This window comes from Bufo gargarizans, chromosome 11, assembly GCF_014858855.1.
Source record: "Bufo gargarizans isolate SCDJY-AF-19 chromosome 11, ASM1485885v1, whole genome shotgun sequence".
Classification (NCBI taxonomy): Eukaryota; Metazoa; Chordata; class Amphibia; order Anura; family Bufonidae; genus Bufo; species Bufo gargarizans.
The window spans coordinates 81,693,412-81,715,506 of record NC_058090.1 but is presented as its reverse complement, the minus strand read 5'-3'; the positions used below and the strand labels follow the sequence as shown (position 1 = coordinate 81,715,506).

Here is a 22,095-nt window from a genome sequence, read left to right as displayed (position 1 = left end):
TATTCACAATGCAAGCTATTGGAGTGTGTAAGGGGAGTCCTGTGTGCTGAAACACTCTATGATCACTTCAAACTATGACAAGTCTGAGAACCTTGCCTAAATACCTAGAAAAGGTTGTGTCAGTTAGAAGTCATCCCACAATCTGTGCAACGTAATGTGCCAACTGGCTACACAAAGGGACACAACTGTTGCATGTTCATTCATTACATGGTAAGAAGCTAACAGAGGCAAAAAGTTGGGCAACAAATTGTCAACAGTTCTCTGCTAAAAGTACTGATAAATCACGTCGGTCGAAGGAAAGAAGAGTCACATGAGTCACGTTGATGTAGCTGCACATGTGAGGAGCTATATGCCCTCTTTCACTTCGGAGGTCACGTTCTCGAGAAACTAAATATCCAGTGATCAGAAAATCCACTGAAGCCAAGCGGTCGAAAAGCCGGGCACAGCTGATGAAAGTTGAAGAGGCAGAGCGCTTTGAGCAGTTTTTTCAAATCCGGCAGAGGAACAACCGGCAAGATACTGCCGTTAACTGCTGAAACCCATCGACTATAATGGGATCCTGCTGGTTTCCGTCATGAGTGCCCAGCCGAAACCCGACACTCATGCTGGAAGCTGGCCAGATCCCATTATAGTCAATGGGGTCCAGAGGTGAATGGCAGTATCCTTCTATAAATCCAGCAGGCTGTTCTAATAAACAAGAAGGCTGAAAAGTTATCCTAGGCTTTCTTCACAACGCAAGGTCACCATTGGGTGGTACAGTTTTCCAGAAATCCACATGAAGCCTAGAGTCTCCAACATGGGTTGTACATCTTAAACGATAAAACCATACGCAGGTTGGTTCAGAAGGAAACCGGACGGAGCCTGTAAAGCTTTTCATTGTCCTAGAAGAAACGAAGGGTGACAGCTGGGTAGAAGTTTCTAAAAATCCACCGTAAATGCAGCAGGTCTGTCACGGTTTCCTTCGAATTCTGCACAGAAACAACACGTGGTTTCTTGCCATGGTCTCGCAACACGCACGGGACTAACCCAAGGCGCTGGGTTGCCAACTGTCCAGAAGTAGGCAATTTTTTTCCTGTATCTATCAAAAAAATAGATGTGTTCGTGATTTTTCTGGGGCTGGTGATTAGGGATGAGCGAGTCGACTTTGGATGAAACATCCGAAGTCAATTCGCAAAAAACTTTGTTTCAATACTGCGCTCCGTACAGTATTAGAATGTATTTGCTCCGATGAGCCAAAGTTATTACTTCGCGAAGTCCCGCGAGACTTCGCATAACTTCAGAAATTGATTTATACTGTAAATAACCATTTCCCGAACTCGGGTTCGGTTCCAAGTGGTACCAATCTGGTAATGGGATCTTATAAGAATATTCAGGGCCGGCTCTATCATAAGGCAGCCCAAGCGGCTGCTTGAGGGCGCAGAGAAAGGGGGGGGGGGGGGGGCGGCACCGGGTCGGAAAACAATTAACTTGCTAACTTACACAGTATATTGAGCTATAGACATGTATTACTTATAATTTTTATCGCTCATTATGGTTTTCCAATACGTCCGTAAAAAATGTTGGCTGTCTGCGACGTTGGGATAAGTTGATCAAAAGAAAAATTCTGGTTAGCAAGGCTGCCGAGGCGGAATGGATGGCAGTACAGCCTCCCATTGACGACTTTCACAAGGGAGTCCACAGAAATAGCTCGTAGCCCTTTGAGCAGCACTAGTGCTTTCCGGTTACGGAAAATGGGTTTCGCAGGGTATATTTTTCAGCTTAATTTGACTGAAATCTAAAAAAAATTCTGTCAGAAATGGTTTTCATGAGGTAAAGAATGACAAAAAACAGTCAGGATTTATGTTTTAGAGGTCGAAATTTAATAAAATTGCCTCAAACTCCTAAGCAGAGAGGCTGCTGAGGGGAGATACGTGTCACATCGGCGCCTGTCCTTCCTCCCCTCACAAGGCATTTTCCCGCCTCCCGCCCACCGGTCTCCAGCGCTGAGAGGAGCGGCTCCGGACCTTTACACTCTGCACACAGCCCCCGGGAGATGCAGCCTCTGCCGCCCGGGGACCTGTCCCAGCTGGAGCTGGTGGGCAGCGGGGGCTTCGGGGTGGTCTACAGGGGGCGTAGCACCAAGCTGGGGATGGACATCGCCTTGAAGAACACTCTGAGAGACAGCGCGTAAGTGGCGGGCCGGGTGGGCGGAGCCTGGAGATCACGTGCTGTCACACTCTGCTATCTTGCTCCTTGAGGTCACTGTCTCTGTCAACTTAGTTTTTTTCCCCTTTGAGGGCAAAGTGTATAGAGATATATAAGGGTTAATAGTTAACTTGCAATTACTTTTTGGGATGTTCCTGCCAAAAGATCGACTGTAAATGTTTTTAGAATATCCCTTTAATTCAGAAATTGAAATTGCACAGTTTTCAGCTAAAATAAGCTTGTTAAAGGGTTTCTACCACCTCATTTGGACCTAATTAGCTGTCAGAAGATCTGCTAGTATCTGCTCTACCTAACCATGCTATTCTAAGACCTTTGTGTGCAGCGGTTAGACTAAAAAAAACAACTTTTATTGCTATGCAAATGAGCCTCTAGGTGCTATTGGGGCGTCTTTTCAGCACCTAGACCCTAGAGGCTCCGTCTACTCACCCTGTATTCCGCCCCCGCTCATCAGTCAAGCCTGCCCATCTCCTCTAGATTGCCAGCCTCCATCTCATCCGTCGGCCGAATTCTCGCGCCTGCGCCGCGTGCGTCTGTATTCAGCACAGGCGCAGTGACTGTCTGAACACTCCCTGCGCCGGCATCTCCATTGCGCCTGCGCCATCTGTTCCTCGGAGCACTCTGACGTAATTGGCGCAGGCGCAGTGGAGATGCCAGCGCAGGGAGCGTTCAGACAGTCACTGCGCCTGCGCTGAATACAGACGCACACGGCGCAGGCGCGAGAATTCGGCTGACGGATGAGATGGAGGCTGGCAATCTAGAGGAGATGGGCGGGCTTGACAGACGAGCGGGGGCGGAATACAGGGTGACTAGACGGAGCCTCTAGGTGCTGAAAAGACGCCCCCATAGCACCTAGAGGCTCATTTGCATAGCAATAAAAGTAGTTTTTTTAGTGTAACAGCTGCACACAAAGGTCTTAGAATAGCATGGTTAGGTAGAGACGACACTAGCAGATCGCTAGTGTCTGACAGCTAATTAGGTCCAAATGAGGTGGTAGAAACCCTTTAAGGGATGTGCAATATTGCAGCTAATACCAGCAATACCACACCTTTTACTGTCAAGCTGCTACCTGTGAACAAAGCCTAAAAGTACGTTACTAGTGGTGTTCAATAAAGGTTCTCCTATACATCTCACTCTCCTACTTGTTTGCAGAGCACCACATGCGTGTGACAGAGGTGTTGTCTGATCCGTAAAACCACTTTTTAAAGGCCTGGTTTTCACAGTGACACATCATGGTACAATTTCAGGTTACCCTGCCCGCCATGATGGCTCGTAATTGTTGAATGACCACCGTCAAGCCCAAGGTGCAAAGTGCACCAAGAGTGGTTCCACACGGGTGTCGTAAAACAATTTTGGAGTTCAGGGTCTTAATTTTAGGGGATAAGTTATAGCAATCACCCCAGACCCTAATTCCTCAGGGGTCCTAAAGATTACACAGGAAGACTCCAGTATTGTAAATTGCATGTGGTGGTGGAGGGGGCTGTTGCAGTTTTTGATCACACAACTCTATTTTTGCCCTCTATAATGGTGTCCCCCTCAACGATGGGGGTGAGGATGTACATCAGGTTTCTCATCTTTGTGCAGTCCCCTTAAGTACCAACCTAAGTTTTAGCAAAGAAAGTTAAGTTCTAGTAGACTTGGAGGTCCTCCAGGCTTGGAGGGTTAATTAACGCCCTTCTCCTTTTAAAAGGAAATTCTCTATTAGGCTACTTTCACACTAGCGGCACGGACCTACGGCAGGCTGTTCCGTCAGGTGTACAGCCTGTCGGATCCGTCCTGCCGCTAGTGACCTTGTGCCTCCGGACTGCCACACCGTCCCCATTCACTATAATGGGGGCGGGGGCGGAGTTCCGGCGAGGCACGGCAGCGCACGGCGAGAGGCTGCCGGAATAAAACTACGACATGTCCGACATTTATTCCGGCAGCCTCTCGATTTATTCCGACAGCCTCTCGCCGTGCCTCCGCACCGCTACCATTATAGTCAATGGGGATGGAGCGGCAGTCCAAGGGCACACGGTCACTAGTGGCAGGACGGATCGGGCAGGCTGTTCACCCGACGGAACAGCCTGCCGGAGGTCCCGTTAGTGTGAAAGTAGCTTTAGAAGAAGAAGAAGAAAATCTCTTTATTGTCCCTCAGTGGGGAAATTTTGGCATAACAGCAGCTATCACATTAACAACAGGAGAAAAAATAAGAGTATTTAGAAATGAAAGAGTAAAAATACAAGAAAAACATAACACAGAATTCACTACTGGGTTTCTGGGAACAGAGGTGGTTATAAATCCTAACCGCTGCTGGGAGGAAGAACCTACGATAACGTTCCTTCGTGCACCTAGGATGCAGCAGTCTGTGTCACTAAAGGAGCTCTCCAGCTCCACAACAGCTTCGTGCGTGGGGTGGGAGACATTGTCTAACAGTGATGTTAATTTTGCTAGAGTTCTTCTGTCACCCACCTCCTGCACTAGATCAAGGGGACAACCTATCCTCAAGATGAGCTATCAACATCTCAACGGCCGATGATCAGATGTTTTGGGATAGCTCCAGTGTCAACAGTTGTCATCAGCGGAGTAGATTTCTGGACCTCAGCCGATCAGAAATTGATGGCTTATCAAGAGGATAGGACGTCATCAAAAATGAAATTCTGGACAGTCCCTTCAAATACCTTTTAAAAATCTGTAGTAAAACCAATGATATTTGGATTCACATGCAGACTTTACCATAGGTTTGACAGGAGTAGGTAAAACATGATGCAAAATCTACAATAAATCAGCGGCGTCCCAAGCGTAACGTCTCCTGGGACCTCACCCATCTAGGAACCACCCTCTACCACCATCTTTGGGATGATTCACAGTTAGACCGAACATCTGGTGCTTGGCCTTGAAACCTAGAACCTGAGCACTGTTATCTGGGTATAGTTTGCTATTGTTTCCAGGGCACTTTATGGGTATGTTTGGGATTATTTTGTGCCGTGTCAGCCAATCACTGTGCCCTGTAAGCAAGCCGTCCACACTGCAGCCATTGATTGGCTGATAGGCCATTTTTGTGTTTTTCCTGCATGTCAGGACAGGAGTCACAAGTTGAGTTCATCAGGAACAGGTGCAACGATGGATGGAATGGCAGAGTTGGGGGATCAGAGGAGGAGAGTACTAGTATCTTCTCTGTCTCCTCTGCAAAGTATTTTTGATTAGCTGGAACACCCCTTTTATAGCTGAGGTCACTCTTCCATGGTGGTTTATTTTTAAAATGGAAGCCAAAATGCTCTGCTGAATCTGTCAAAAAATGGATACTGCCAGTGGCTGATGGACCACATTGACTTATATTAGTATATGTAGGGTTCTGTCATGGTTTTCTTCATCTTGACAGGAAGAAAAGCTCTATATTTACCGTCAAACCTGGTGAGACTCCTCTGACAGCAGTGTGAGCGAAGCGTAATGTACTTCTGTGATCATTTCCAGAACTCCTTCTTTTTTTATTTCAGTGCTGATTCAGAAAGCCTCATGAAAGAGAAAGAGATGATGTCCCGAGCAAATTACACCTATGTTCTTCGTCTGCTTGGCTTATACGAGGCAGAAGGGAGAAAACATTCTAAATATGGCCTGGTCATGGAGTACATGCCATACGGTTCAGTTTGGACTCTTTTTGAACACATTAAACATGTACCATGGGCAGTGAGGTTTCAGATTCTTCACCAAGTGGCATTGGGTATGAATTATCTTCACCATGTTCTGGAACCGCCAATCATCCATCGTGATCTGAAGCCCCATAATGTCTTATTAAACAAGTCCTTAGATGTTCAGGTTAGTGTGCACCTTCTAAAGAACAGAACCTGTGTTGTAAAACCTTTCTGTGGTCCAGCCATGGATGGCGCAAATGTCCTGTCCCTTTTTATCCATACAATTGAAGGGGCGAGTCTTGTGTGAAAATCGGACTAAAGTGCACTTGTCATACTAAATAATCTAATAGAGGGACACAGTGAAAAAAAAAGTGGCGATGCTCGTCTTCGTGGATCTGAGGAACGAAGAGTAATAGGAAGGTATAAATTATTTTATCGGCAGGAAAACGAGTTTCTGGGCCGCACAGGCCCCTTCGTCAGATTCAACCAACATTACAGACAACAGAGTTTGTTCAACAGTTAAAAAGGTTAAAAGTCGCCCAGTGGAGGTAGAGGGCTTGTTTACAACCATGTGACCTTTTTAGTTCATTCAGTAGAATAGGGAGAATACTTCAAAACATAGTAAGACTCAAACCAGACTTCCATGAATAAAATACATCATTCAAAAATTCCATTCAAATTGTATATAAAGATCATAAATAGTAAAAAATATAATAAAAAGTATATAAGATAAATTATATATATACAGTATATATAATATATATATATATCTATATACTAAGAAAAAGCTGGAGACACCAGTATGGACTATTTTTTATTAAAACTGAATAGTCCATATAATATATTTCTTCCTTTTGGTTTCTTTGTTGTATCAGTAACTAGGAAAACGATCCATTTTGTAGTAATTGTAACTCCTTATTTCCATAGGACTCTGGTGCCCCCTAGTGACCTTATCAGGGAACTTCCATCTAGACAGTATAGAACAGGGATCAGTAACCTTCGGCACTTCAGCTGCTCTGAAACTACAACTCCCAGCATGCACACTTTCGTGGCTGTTCTTTTAACTCCCATAGAAGTGAAAGGAGGATTCTGGGAGTTGTAGTTTCAGAACAGCTGGAGTGCCGGAGGTTGCTGATCCCTGGTATAGAACCTGTGCAAGTATAACATCTGTTCTACTTAAAGTTTAAAGAGACTATATATGGTGTACAATGTATGTCAATGAGGGGTGTTCTTATGCTAATTGATGATAATTTTTGTGGTGGCTTTTATGCTAAACAAAGTTATTTTAACCCCCTCCACTCAGTTTTATAATTAAATATTTATACAGTACCTATTGAATAATACATTATACATTAATATTCTATATACGTTATCTACTGGTGTCTCCAGCTTTTTATTAGTTATATTTATTTCATAATTTTATCTGTATATAATTTGTGTGTGTATACTGGTATACAGTCATGTGAAAAAATTAGGACACCCTTTGAAAGCATGTGGTTTTTTGTAACATTTTTAATAAAAGGTTATTTCATCTCCGTTTCAACAATACAGAGAGATTAAAGTAATCCGACTAAACAAAGAAAACTGAAGAAAAGTCTTTTCAAGATCTTCTGTAAATGTCATTCTACAAAAATGCCTATTCTAACTGAGGAAAAAGATAGGACACCCTTGCCCCTAATAGCGAGTGTTACCTCCTTTGGCTGAAATAACTGCAGTGAGACGGTTCTTGTAGCCATCTACCAGTCTTCGACATCGGTCTGAGGAAATTTTACCCCACTCCTCAATGCAGAACTTTTTCAGCTGTGAGATGTTTGAGGGGTTTCTTGCACGTACAGCCCTTTTCAAGTCACCCCACAGCATCTCAATGGGATTCAAATCTGGACTTTGACTTGGCCATTCCAGGACTCTCCATTTCTTCTTTTTCAGCCAATCTTTGGTTGATTTACTAGTATGTTTTGGGTCATTGTCATGTTGCATGGTCCAGTTCCGCTTCAGCTTTAATTTTCTAACTGATGGTCTCACATGTTCTTCAAGCACCTTCTGATACACAGTAGAATTCATCGTGGATTCTATGATGGTGAGCTGACCAGGTCCTGCTGCAGCAAAGCAGCCCCAAACCATGACACTTCCACCTCCATGCTTCACAGTTGGTATGAGGTTCTTTTCTTGGAATGCTGTGTTTGGTTTACGCCAAACATGTCCTCTGCTGTTGTGTCCAAATAATTCAATTTTGGACTCATCTGTCCAAAGAACATTATTCCAGAAGTCCTGGTCTTTGTCAACTTTATCTCTGGCAAATGTCAGTCTGGCCTCGATGTTTCTCTTGGAAAGCAAAGGTTTCCTCCTTGCACACCTCCCATGCAAGTTAAACTTGTACAGTCTCTTTCTGATTGTAGAGGCATGTACTTCTACATCAACAGTAGCCAGAGCCTGCTGTAGTTCTCGAGATGACACTTTAGGGTTTTTGGAGACCTCTTTTAGCATCTTGCGGTCTGCTCTTGGGGTGAACTTGCTGGGGCGACCAGTCCTGGGCATGTTGGCAGTTGTTTTGAAAGCCCTCCACTTGTAGACTATCTTCCGGACAGTGGAATGGCTGATTTCAAAATCTTTTGAGATCTTTTTAAATCCCTTCCCAGACTCATAGGCTGCTACAATCTTTTTTCTGAAGTCCTCTGACAGCTCTTTTGCTCTCACCATGGTGCTCACTCTCACTTCAACAGTCAGGAGCACACCAAACTAAATGTCTGAGGTTTAAATAGGGCAAGCCTCATTCAACATGCAGAGTAACGATCTACTAATTATGTGCACCTGGTGTGATATACCTGTGTGAGATCTGAGCCAATTTAAGAGGGAATACATGTGAGGGTGTCCTATCTTTTTCCTCAGTTAGAATAGGCATTTTTGTAGAATGACATTTACAGAAGATCTTGAAAAGACTTTTCTTCAGTTTTCTTTGTTTATTTGGATTACTTTAATCTCTCTGTATTGTTGAAACGGAGATGAAATAACCTTTTATTAAAAATGTTACAAAAAACCACATGCTTTCAAAGGGTGTCCTAATTTTTTCACATGACTGTATATATACAGTACAGACCAAAAGTTTGGACACACCTTCTCATTCAAAGAGTTTTCTTTATTTTCATGACTATGAAAATTGTAGATTCACACTGAAGGCATCAAAACTATGAATTAACACATGTGGAATTATATACATAGCAAACAAGTGTGAAACAACTGAAAATATGTCATATTCTAGGTTCTTCAAAGTAACCACCTTTTGCTTTAATTACTGCTTTGCACACTCTTGGCATTCTCTTGATGAGCTTCAAGAGGTAGTCACCTGAAATGGTTTTCACTTCACAGGTGTGCCTTGTCAGGTTTAATAAGTGGGATTTCTTGCCTTATAAATGGGGTTGGGACCATCAGTTGCGTTGTGGAGAAGTCAGGTGGATACACAGCTGATAGTCCTACTGAATAGACTGTTAGAATTTGTATTATGGCAAGAAAAAAGCAGCTAAGTAAAGAAAAACTAGTGGCCATCATTACTTTAAGAAATGAAGGTCAGTCAGTCCGAAAAAGGTGAACGGATGGACTCTACATACCTGGTTCCCACCGTGAAGCATGGAGGAAGAGGTGTGATGGTGAGGGGGTGCTTTGCTGGTGACACTGTTGGTGATTTATTCAAAATTGAAGGCATACTGAACCAGCATGGCTACCACAGCATCTTGCAGCGGCATGCTATTCAATCCGGTTTGCGTTTAGTTGGACCATCATTTATTTTTCAACAGGACAATGACCCCAAACACACCTTCAGGCTGTGTAAGAGCTATTTGACCATGAAGGAGAGTGATGGGGTGCTGCGCCAGATGACCTGGCCTCCACAGTCACCGGACCTGAACCCAATCGAGATGGTTTGGGGTGAGCTGGACCGCAGAGTGAAGGCAAAAGGGCCAACAAGTGCTAAGCATCTCTGGGAACTCCTTCAAGACTGTTGGAAGACCATTTCAGGTGACCATCTCTTGAAGCTCATCAAGAGAATGCCAAGAGTGTGCAAAGTAGTTAATCAAAGCAAAAGGTGGCTACTTTGAAGAACCTAGTATATGACATATTTTCAGCTGTTTCACACTTGTTTGTTATGTATATAATTCCACATGTGTTAATTCATAGTTTTGATGCCTTCAGTGTGAAGCTACAATTTCCATAGTCCTGAAAATAAAGAAAACTCTTTGAATGAGAAGGTGTGTCCAAACTTTTGGTCTGTACTGTATATATTGTAAGGGATCGCCTTTCTTTCAGGGGGTCGTAACCATATACTTCCTCAGGACACCCGGATTAAGGTCCAAACAACACTTTTATTTGGCACCAGCACAAACATAAATGATACAAAATAAGCACCTGCCCGTCTAGGCACTTGCTAATACAAATAACCTGTCTCCCTGACTCACCTACATAGCACAGTTCACACACTGCCTCAGGTGCGGCTTTCTCAGCCCAAACAGTCCAGCAGCCTCTAGGCTGTGACTACAAGAACATCAGATTGTGGCCCAGAAGTCCGCCTGACTCTGGCCTTGCGACCCTCTTTCAGCAGGCCTCTGTTTCAAAATCACACCCAGTACTCTCTCTCCCACACTGACATACTGGGAGGTGCTTTATGCCTACAGCAGGCCTCACCTACGATCACCATATATAGCATCCTATGCTATATATGTGTCATCCACAGATATCCCCCATAACAGTGTCCCTGTGTACAGTAAATAGTGACCCTAATACAAGTGGGGGCCGGCAACTGGTGTTAAAATGGCTGCGGGGCCCGGTGCAGTCACTGTACTCTAATACATCGGGCCCCGCACACACCAGTATTCAGATGTAAACTGTAGGCAATCCATATTAAAGCTACAAGGTACAATCCGCGTACCTTAGTACTCACTATTGAACGCCCGTACTTGCAGGCAGGCTGGCCGGTTACACACTTCCTCACGGCGAATGCCCCGCCCACTTTATTAATGAAGCAGGCGGAGCCTGCACCGCGAGGAAGTGTGTGACCGGCCAGCCTGCCTGCAAGTACAGGCGTTCAATAGTGAGTACTAAGGTGCGCGGATTGCGCTACCTTGTAGTTTAAATATGGATTGCCTACAGTTAACATATCAATTGCCTACAGTTTATATCTGAATACGTGTGTGCGGGGCCCGGTGCAAGAGTACAGTAAACTGCATCGGGCCCCGCCGTGAGTTGCCTCCATCTCCTCCTCCCTCCCTGCTGGGATGTTAAAATGGCAGCATTCGCCCAATAAGACGCACTGCCATTCCCCCCCCCCCCACTTTTGGGGGGAAAGAAGTGCGTCTTATGGTGCGAAAAATACGGTATATAAAATTCCCAAAATGTATAGGAGTACACATTGATAAATCCAGTGTGACTGCAATAAATAAAGTGCACCTTACTAAATCAATGACAGTCAAAGCATACAAACATCCTCACCCGTCTCAGTGTCCCTCACTTACCCAACGCGTTTTGTCAGGGGAAGTGAGGAGCAGTGGGCTGGTTGGTCTATATATACACAGAGAGAATTACCTATAATTCCCGACACCTGAGTGACATCCGTTACGTACCGATCATGTGCCTGAAAGATCCGCCTATCTGATCGCATATAGTCGCGATCATTGGCTAAAAAAGTATTCCCTCCTCTCTACCACGAAAACGTCAGAGAAGACACATAAGTCACGTGAAGACAGCAGCGCACGTGACTGTATCCTAAACTGATCATTGGTCCGGGAATCAATGGGGGAGCCGCCTACATCACCATATCTTATGTGAGCATGCCATTACTGAAGATGGCCACTATTTATTGACTGCGCATGCCTCAATCGGGATATGGTCACATGACCAATCACGTGAACCACCGATTTGTCTCGGAAATACGGCACAGAGCGGAGGTATGAATGTATGTATACTTCAGGTGTGGTGTTTATGCAAATCAATCAAAAATTAATTAATCAAAAGCAAATTGTGCTTATACATAACTTATAATAGGTGAAGTGAAGAAAAAAGGAAGACCATGTGCCGGACCATAGTAAAAGGTACCGGGACATGTCAAATAAGGTAAGTGATAGTGCCAAACGTGATGAGTGACCAAACCGTGAAGTGAATACCTACCTCCAATAATTATTCATACAACTATACACTGTACACAATAAATCAAGTACTTACTACTAAATAACCAAAAAGCATAAGAAAATATATGTGGAGGGATACCCTGAGTGTCCAAGCATGTGCGCTTGCGCACACAACAATATGCGCGCCCGCACATGCCAACGCACCCACACGCGTCCCATACCACATACTGTGATAATACCCATATCATGAAAATCCCAAGTGGAATTACATGTTCAAATTTTTATTATTTTTTTTAGCACAATGTCCCATATGTCGCCTAGATGTCTCCCACATAATCGCAACTATGTATCGTATTTATCAAAAAAAAAGGGGGAAAAGAGAGGCGAAACATAAGAGAGTTAAAATAATGATAAAACCCATTTAAAAAAACAACAACCATATATCAAATGACTATACCAAAAGGGGCCCTAAATGCCTATATCCTATCCCAAAGGGGTAGTATATTTTATAAGAAAGGAACAAAACTATTATATTCATTTAAACCCCGAGGGGATAGGGTACCTAATGTGCAAGTTTTTTCTTCCAATTGCCGATCGATGGCTTTCACCTTCAATCCATTAGGATCACTTTCATGTTTAAGTTTGACATGTCGTGGTAGTGACTCTAGATGTGAGCAGAATCCCTCATCTTTCGCAGATATAATGTCCAACACATGTTCTCGTACTCTTCCTCCCTCGTAGTCATACCAATATAAATTTTTCCGCAGGGGCATGTTGCACGGTAAATTACCCCTACTGATGTACAGTTTACTTGGTGAGTGATCTTATATGTTCTTTGTCCAGAAGCATCCCGAAAAGAATCACATATTGAGTATATTGGGACATGCAACTGCATCTTCCACATGGGGAACATCGCCATTTTGGGCCTTTTGATCCAAATATTTTCCCCAATTGCTCACCTCTATGATGGCTTTGGACAAGCATATCCCTTAGGCCTCTTTCACACGGGGGCGAGATTTCCGCGTAGGTGCAATGCGTGAGGTGAACGCATTGCACCCGCACTGAATCCGGACCCGTTCATTTCTATGGGGCTGTGCAGATGAGCGGTGATTTTCACGCATCACTTGTGCGTTGCGTGAAAATTGCAGCATGCTCTATATTGTGCAGTTTTTCACGCAACGCAGGCCCCATAGAAGTGAATGGGGCTGCGTGAAAATCGCAAGCAAGTGCGGATGCGGTGCGATTTTCACGCATGGTTGCTAGGAGATGATCAGAATGCGAACCCGATTATTATTATTTTCCCTTATAACATGGTTATAAGGGAAATTAATAGCATTATTAATACAGAATGCCTAAGTAAAATAGTGCTGGAGGGGTTAAAAATAATAAAAATAATAATTTATAACACTTTAATCCACTTGTTTGCGCAGCCCGGCTTCTCTTCTTTCTTCTTCTTTGCTGTGCAGGAGGAAAAGGACCTGTGGTGACGTCACTGCGCTCATCACATGGTCCGTCACATGGATCATGTGATGAGCGCAGTGATGTCATCAAAGGTCCTTTACCCAGGTCCTGAAGAAAGAAGAGACGCCGGGCTGCGCGAACAAGTAGATTAAGGTGAGTTAAATTATTATAAAATTTTTTTAACCCCTCCAGCACTATTTTACTAAGCATTCTGTATTAGGAATGCAAATTTTTTCCCTTATAACCATGTTATAAGGGAAAATAATACAATTTACACAGCACCTAACCCAAACCCGAACTTCTGTGAAGAAGTTCGGGTTTGGGTACCAAACATGCAGAATTTTCTCACGCGCGTGCAAAACGCATAAAAATGTTTTGCACTCGCGCTGAAAAATCGCACATATTCCCAGGACGCACCCGCATCTTATCCGGCCCAAATTCATGACGCCCGTGTGAAAGAGGCCTTAAACTTCTGGATCTCCTATACGTTATAGATGGTTGTGGGGTAAGGTGTTTCTTTAAGGTCCCATCTGAGAGTAGAATTGGCCAAAACTTCTGTAATATTTCGCATATTTCTTATGACCTGCAATTTTAGGTGGTAATAAATCTTACACAATCCACCTTTTTGGACTGTTTCTTCGTATGTAGAAGTTCATTGCGATTAGTGCCCATCGCCCGAGCCTGCGCCCTTTTTATTGCCCTGTTGCTATAACCTCTCTCTTGAAAACCGCGTTACCAGATACGCTGTTCCGCGGGCGCGCATATTGTTGTGTGCGCGTGCGCATATGCTTGGACACTCGGGTATGTATCAGAGGTAGGTATTCACTCCACGGTTTGGTCACTCATCACGCTTGGCACTATCACTTACCTTATTTGACATGTCCCGGTACCTATAACTATGGCTCCGGCACATGGTCTTCCTTTTTTCTTCACCTCACCTATTATAAGTTATGTATAAGCACAATTTGCTTTTGATTAATTCATTTTGATTGATTTGTGGTAACATTTAATCATGGTTACAATATTTACCTGTATGAATTTATTGGGTTTTTTCCATATATATTTTTATTACTAGGATTTTTTAGCACATTTTTAATACACTTTATTTATATAATCAATGTATTTACGGTATAATCAATTGATATATACTGTATTTATTCATTTAATGGAATGAAGCCCCTTTTAGTTGTGGCACATTTAGCCTCTGTATTCTCTTAGATAGTAAGAGCCTGTTGTATACTTAATGTATTTAGTATTTTTTTACGTATTATCTGGAGATAGGGACAACATGGCTTTCTTGTATTTAACATACTTTTGATTGTGATATAAGGGTGGCCTATGCGCCATCTGCCATATTTGACAAACATTTGCATAAACACCACACCTGGAGTATACATACATACCTCCGCTCTGTGCCGTATTTCTGCAACAAATCGGTGGGTCACGTGATTGGTCATGTGACCATATCCCGATTGAGGCATGCGCAGTCAATAAATAGTGGCCATCTTTAGTAATGGCATGCTCACATAAGATATGGTGATGTAGGAGGCTCCCCCATTGATTCCCGGACCAATGATCAGTTTAGGATACAGTCACATGCGCTGCTGTCTTCACGGTGACTTATGTGTCTTCTCTGAGGTAATTCTCTCTGTGTATATACAGACCAACCATCCACTGCTCCTCACTTCCCCTGACGAAGCCATCTGGCGAAACGCGTTGGGTAAGTGAGGGACACTGGGACGGGTGAGGATGTTGGTATGCTTTGACTGTTATTGATTTAGTAAGGTGCACTTTATGTATTGCAGTCACACTGGATTTATCAATGTGTACTCCTATACTTTTTGGGAATTTTTATATACCGTATATACCCGAGTATAAGACGAGTTTTTTGGCACATGTCTTATACTCGAGTCTCGATTTGGCCAACCCGAAAAATGCCACTGCAGCGAGCGGCCCGGCCGGCGCGTGACTGACGTCACTTAGTAACGCTCTTGCTTCCTGAAGTGGGAGGAGCGTTACTAAGTGATGTCAGTCACGCGCGGGCCAGCCAGCTCCCGCTTGCTGTAGTGCATTCATCGTGACAGTGAGTACAGAGGCCGGACCTGTTATCAATAGGAGAGAGATTGTTTTACACAGGAGTAACACTTTACACGCAAAGGCAGTTATGTGCGCAGTTTAGGACACGAGGGGACACATAGGGCCATGAGGGGGACCAGCATAAGATGCTATATGTCTTATGCTGCCCCCCCCCCCCCTCATGGCCCTATGTGTCATAGCACATATCCCCTATAACAGCGTCCTCCACAGATCCACCCCATAACAGCGTCCTCCACAGATCCACCCCATAACAGTGCCATCCACAGGTCCCCATAAGTGTCCTCCACAGATCCCCCATAACACTGTCCTCCACAGATCCCCATAAGTGTCCTCCACAGATCCCCCATAACACTGTCCTCCACAGATCCCCCACATAACAGCATCCTCCACAGATCCCCCACATAACAGCATCCTCCACAGATCCCCCACATAACAGCGTCCTCCACAGATCCCCCACATATGCTGCATTTCCCACCCTAGTCTTATACTCGAGTCAATAATTTTTCCCATTTTTTGGGGGTAAAATTAGGGGCCTCGGCTTATATTCGGGTCGGCTTATACTCGAGTATATACGGTAAGTGATTCTGTCTGGGTAACTTTCCTAGATCATCATCTGGGTTTATATTGTGCATATTACAGCAGTTATTGGCTGTTTCACCTTTTACTGTACATATCCCCCTTTTTGTCCTCCCCCTTCCCCGTGGTCCCTCTTTCAAATGGTATTTTCTCCACTGTTACGTATGGACTCCATTGTGTATTTTATTAAGTGATTTAAATAAAGGCTTTTGTTAATAAATGGTCGTCTGTAATTCTATGAGCAGGGCATACACATAGCACTATATATATAAAATTGATCTTATTAGATACCCTTTTTTTCTGTTGAATGAACTGAACAGGTCACATGGTTGTAAACACGCCGCCTATCTCCACTGGGCGCGAATTTTAACCTTTTTAACTGTTGAACAAACTCTTTTGTCTGTAATATTGTTGAAATCTGACGAAGGGGCCTGTGTGGCCCAGAAACACGTTATTACTGCCAATAAAATAGTTTATACCTTCCCACCTACCTACTCTTCTTTGTTCCCCCTATCCACCAAGACAAGCAGCAGCACGTCTTTTTCCATGTGTCCCTACTAAGTTGAGCATCTCGCTGGCTTATGCTGATTCACCACCTAAAGCCGTCCTCGATGTGCACTTCTCTTATCTAATAGAGCTCCATGAAGGTACTCAAAAGAATAACAACCCATATTTTGATAATTTTCTTAAAAATGTAGGAGAATTCATGTTCATGAAGACATTTGATTAGAAAATGACCACCAAAATGAGTATGTAAAGCTGGCTATATGGTCACTTTCTGATCTAAGGTGCATCCTGTAATACAGAACAACTGTATCAAATCCAGTATGGCCATACTCATGTTGGCCAAACCAAAAATTCTGTTCGTCTGTTCGTCTTGTCAAGCAGGAGGATGTGATTGTGTATGGCAGATATTAGCTGTCTATCGTTGATGACCACCACCATGGCCTGTATATAATGTTTGCCTTCGCGTAAGGCCTTTATTTTGCTCCTCTTGCTTGCTCTTAGCCTCTTCTTATTCCAGCTAACAGATTTTGGCCTTGCTAAACATGAAGCATCCATCTCAATGAGTCAGTCTATAGTGGGCACTGTGGCCTACATTCCGCCCGAAGCCTTCGTGTCTGTCACTTACAAGCCTACAAAAGAGTTTGATGTTTACAGGTGAGGTTTCTCTTACGTCTTAAGTTCCATCTTCTTTATTTTGGACCGTGGCCTAATAACTATTCTTCTTCTTGGGGGGAGGAGGGTCAACCATACTTTACATGCTTCGATAATCCATATAATTAGGTAATTTATTACTCGCATGACTATTTGCTACTGGTCCTCTGGATGTTTTTTTGCTAGAAATTAGTCTGCTGATACAGTCAGGTCCATAAATATTGGGATATCGACACAATTCTAACATTTTTGGCTCTATACACCTCCACAATGGATTTGAAATGAAACAAACGAGATGTGCTTTAACTGCAGACTGTCAGCTTTAATTCGAGGGTATTTACTTCCAAATCAGGTGAACGGTGTAGGAATTACAACAGTTTGCATATGTGCCTCCCACTTGTTAAGGAACCAAAAGTAATGGGACAATTGTCTTCTCAGCTGTTCCATGGCCGGGTGTGTGTTATTCCCTCATTATCCCAATTACAATGAGCAGATAAAAGGTCCAGAGTTCATTTCAAGTGCGCTATTGGCATTTGGAATCTGTTGCTGTCAACTCTCAAGATGAGATCCAAAGGGCTGTCACTATCAGTGAAGCAATCCATCATTAGGCTGAAAAAACAAAACAAACCCATCAGAGAGATAGCAGAAACATCAGGCGCGGCCAAAACAACTGTTTGGAAGATTCTTAAAAAGTAGGAACTCATCTGTGAGCTCAGTAACACCAAAAGACCCGGAAGACCACGGAAAACAACTGTGGTGGATGACAGAAGAATTATTTCCCTGGTGAAGAAAACACCCTTCACAACAGTTGCCCAGATCAAGAACACTCTCCAGGAGGTAGGTGTATGTGTGTCAAAGTCAACAATCAAGAGAAGACTTCACCAGACTGAATACAGAGGGTTCAACACAAGATGTAAACCATTGGTGAGCCTCAAGAACAGGGAGGCCAGATTAGAGTTTGCCAAACGACATCTAAAAAAGCATTCACAGTTCTGGAACAACATCCTTTGGACAGATGAGACTAAGATCAACTTGTACCAGAGTGATGGGAAGAGAAGAGTATGGAGAAGGAAAGGAACTGCTCATGGTCCAAAGCATACCACCTCATCAGTGAAGCATGGTGGTGGTAGTGTCATGGCGTGGGCATGTATGGCTGCCAATAGAACTGGTTCTCTTGTATTTATTGATGATGTGACTGTTGACAAAAGCAGCAGGATGAATTCTGAAGTGTTTCGGGCAATAGTATCTGCTCATATTCAGCCAAATGCTTCAGAACTCATTGGACGGCACTTCACAGTGCAGATGGACAATGACCCAAAGCATACTGCAAAAGCAATCAAAGAGTTTTTTAAGGGAAAGAAGTGGAATGTTATGCAATGGCCAAGTCAATCACCTGACCTGAATCCGATTAAGCATGCATTTCACTTGCTGAAGACAAAACTGGAACTGAACTGAAGACAGTTGCAGTAGAGGCCTAGCAGAGCATCACCAAGGATGAAATCCAGCGTCTGGTAATGTCCTATGCGTTCCAGACTTCAGGCTGTAATTGACTACGAAGGATTTGCAACCAAGTATTAAAAAGTGAAAGTTTGATTTATGATTATTATTATTATGTCCCATTACTTTTGGTTCCTTAACAAGTGCAAACTGCTTGTAATTCCTACACCGTTCACCTGATTTGGATGTAAATAACCTCAAATTAAAGCTGACAGTCTGCAGGTAAAGCACATCTTGTTCGTTTCATTTCAAATCCATTGTGGTGGTGTATAGAGCCAAAAATTTTAGAATTGTGTCGATGTCCGAATATTTATGGACCTGACTGTACTTATAGTTAACCCCATATCCACTTGTTTGATTAACAGCTGACCCTATGGCTGCTACACATGAAACATTGTGCATCGTTGCACCTTAAAACAGGGAATTTATCTGGAACAAATATTCCTAGGAGTGCACCTTCTTGATAATTAATCCAATCATTGGCCTAAGTAAAGGGACTTTTACCCATCAGTTGTCTCTAGTGGACTCAATTATACACAAAGTTGCAAATAAGGAACATAACATAAATTTCCTATGTTGTTTAAAATTTTTAGTATTTGGAGACGCGCACACTTTTCACATCACTAGTTATGTGTTTGCAGTCACTTCCTGTGTTGCTAACTCTTTCTCATTATGTTGCAGTTTTGCAATCTTGACCTGGGTGGTGTTGTCTGGTCAGGAGCCGTATGAAAGTAGGTCCCAGACATTGCTATCACTTTCTTTTCTCCACTTATTGTTTGTGTTCCATTTGTATCCATATTTAATCATGTTATGATGATTACTTGGCATCATCTTCTTGAGAACATTTGTCATCTTGTTGAGGTTTCCACATTCAGTGGAAATTCAGAGAACTTTCCTCTTTGACTTCTTGATAGCCATGGTGGCTCTCACCTTTTCTTAGTCACCATTTAGGGTACTGTATGTTCACAGTCTTTGAATATTATGCTACAGAATCGTGAACGAATGTTAAGTGTGTAGGATGTCATTTTAGGGCATGCCCACACAATTGTTTTTCAGATGTCGACTTTTGGGCTCATTCTGCACCGAAAACCATTGAAGACGACATGTAATCTGTGAAACCCGCAGCAAAAACGTGTTACATGCAGAGTTTACTGCAGAATTGCATCTAAAATCCCCATCAGAAATTTCACTGTGAAATATCTGCCCCATGTGGTCATGGTCATACCCTTACATTTTTATGGCTAGAAGATCTCTTCACCACCAGCATGGGGATTATCGTAGCCTTTTCTGCTTTGTCAAAAGGGACACACCTGTAGGAGTCTACGAGATGACAATGCCATTGATTCCCAGAGTTGGGCCTAGTACTAAGTTTAAAGGGGTTTCCTATCTTTTAAAGGGACAGCATATTGCTAAAATAGGTCATCACGTTATGATCAGTGGAGGGTCTGACCTCTGGGAACCCCACCGATCCTGAAAATGAAGGGGATGCAGCACTGTTTCAAGTGAATATGATCTGGTGCAGTTCTCTGCCCAGCTGGATGGCCAGGAGAGCCACTGTGAAGGAGAAACATAGAAGGGGTGCAGTGCTACACTAACTCTGCATCTACATCATTGTCAGGATCAGTGGGGTCTCAGAGGTTGGGCTCCCACCAGTTATAGTGATGACATATCCTACCGATACCTCATCACGTTATAAGATGGGACAAATCCCTCCAATGACAGGCTGTGCTTTCACTTAAACCATTGAACATTACAGAAACCTTTGATTCTTAAAGTGTCAGGGTCACAGGCCCCAGAATACCAGAAATGTATCTACCCTGGGATCACTTGCTAAGAATTTTGGGACCAGTTTATTTTCCAACTTTGAGTAAGAAGATGCAGCCTCCAAAAGTCTTGAAATCATCTTAGATATACCGTATCTATATATTTTGTCAGTGGTACAAATTAAGAAATTGTGTCTATGTTTGATATGTAATATACTCACTGCCTAATAGGACGGTTAAAATAGTAATGCTTTATTAGAATGTGATAAGCTTTTTGTATCACATACCATCATTTACCATCGTGAACATCTATGGGTGGTTAATAATGTCTATCATGGACCGTGCTCATGGATTTCACCACCATATTGAGTGTAATGCAATAACCTTTATAGCTTTTCATAAATTTTGCTAAGATTGATAGGATCGAGCATAATGCAGAATTTTGAGTGTACCAAGCTCTTCTAATTTATCCCCACTCCTGTTTTTTATTTAAATTAGCTGCCTAAGGGTCCTACGATATCTGTTATTACGGGAGGAGGCATTGAATTGCTCACCCTGTGACGGCACACCTCCCACCAGAGTACGCTCTTCAGAATTTTTAATTAAATCGGAGAAAGAGTCCATTGATTCCTCTTTACGTTTCATGACACTACTGTTGGAGGAGGAGAGAACTCTCTTATCAAAACTGATAAAGAACTGAAGGAAAGTATTGAGAGTGTTAAAAAATGTAGCAATAATCCAGAGTTTGGTAGAAAAGAAAATACTCTACAATTAGCAGTAGAAAAATTCATTGTTTTTATTAAGGACAAAAAACATTCACAATACATTAGGGATACTCGCGACTTTAAAGAGGGTAGGATTTTTGACTTTGAAGGTAACAAGTGAAAACTCTAGAAACTGACACGGAACATTCTTCTTCTGAGGGCGAAAGTGAGACAGATTCTAATAAGAACAGACCCACTCCCAATACACAGATTAATAGGGGATGCGGTAGAATTAACAGGGGTAGAGGCAATACACGAGGTAAAAGAGGGGGGTAACATTCAACCAGTCTCGGATTATCTGCTACGAGACAGGACGAATCAATGACAATGTGTCATTAGAGACGGACAAATTCAGACAGTCTTCAGATTATCAACCTCTCAAAACGGACCTTAAATAAAGGGGAGATTTCTCTATTACAAAAAGGAGTGTCGTTTGTCCCTTCACAGAAATATAAAACCTTTGAATGGGTCAAAGACATTAACCTATTCATATGAAATTCTCGCTCAGTACTGGAGCATGCTGAAAATGGATACTGACATTGGCGATCTTATTGAAGATTCTCCCCCCATCACGTTTTGTTTTTTTAAACCTGTACAACTGAGCACCTGGCTTTCTACAGATGTCGGGCAATTTCAGATGCAGCGGCTGTATCGCGTGCAGTTCTATGAAGGTCAACAAGGTGTTTACTAGCAATGTCACGTCTCAAAGCTTTGAAATAAGAACCTTTATCAATTGTAGGACCACGGGAGTCATTTACTTGCTCCTGTCGCCTACAGTATGTTGGAAAAACTACCCGTGAGCTTAGACGACGGATAGGCGAGCATTTAGGGGACATCCACAACAAAAGTGATACTC

General features: G+C 43.1%; 1 protein-coding gene across 1 annotated transcript in view; it reads left to right on the top strand.

Annotated features, from left to right (window-relative positions):
- The first annotated feature begins 1,935 nt into the window (after window positions 1–1,935).
- The window catches only part of LOC122921718 (receptor-interacting serine/threonine-protein kinase 4-like), a 51,931-nt gene continuing 31,771 nt past the window's right edge, over window positions 1,936–22,095 (top strand). The window contains exons 1-4 of the mRNA XM_044271906.1: window positions 1,936–2,166; window positions 5,679–5,997; window positions 17,082–17,218; window positions 19,394–19,443. Coding sequence (XP_044127841.1) covers window positions 2,033–2,166; window positions 5,679–5,997; window positions 17,082–17,218; window positions 19,394–19,443 — 640 coding nt within the window. The 5' untranslated portion in view covers window positions 1,936–2,032. The remainder of the gene's footprint in view (window positions 2,167–5,678; window positions 5,998–17,081; window positions 17,219–19,393; window positions 19,444–22,095) is intronic.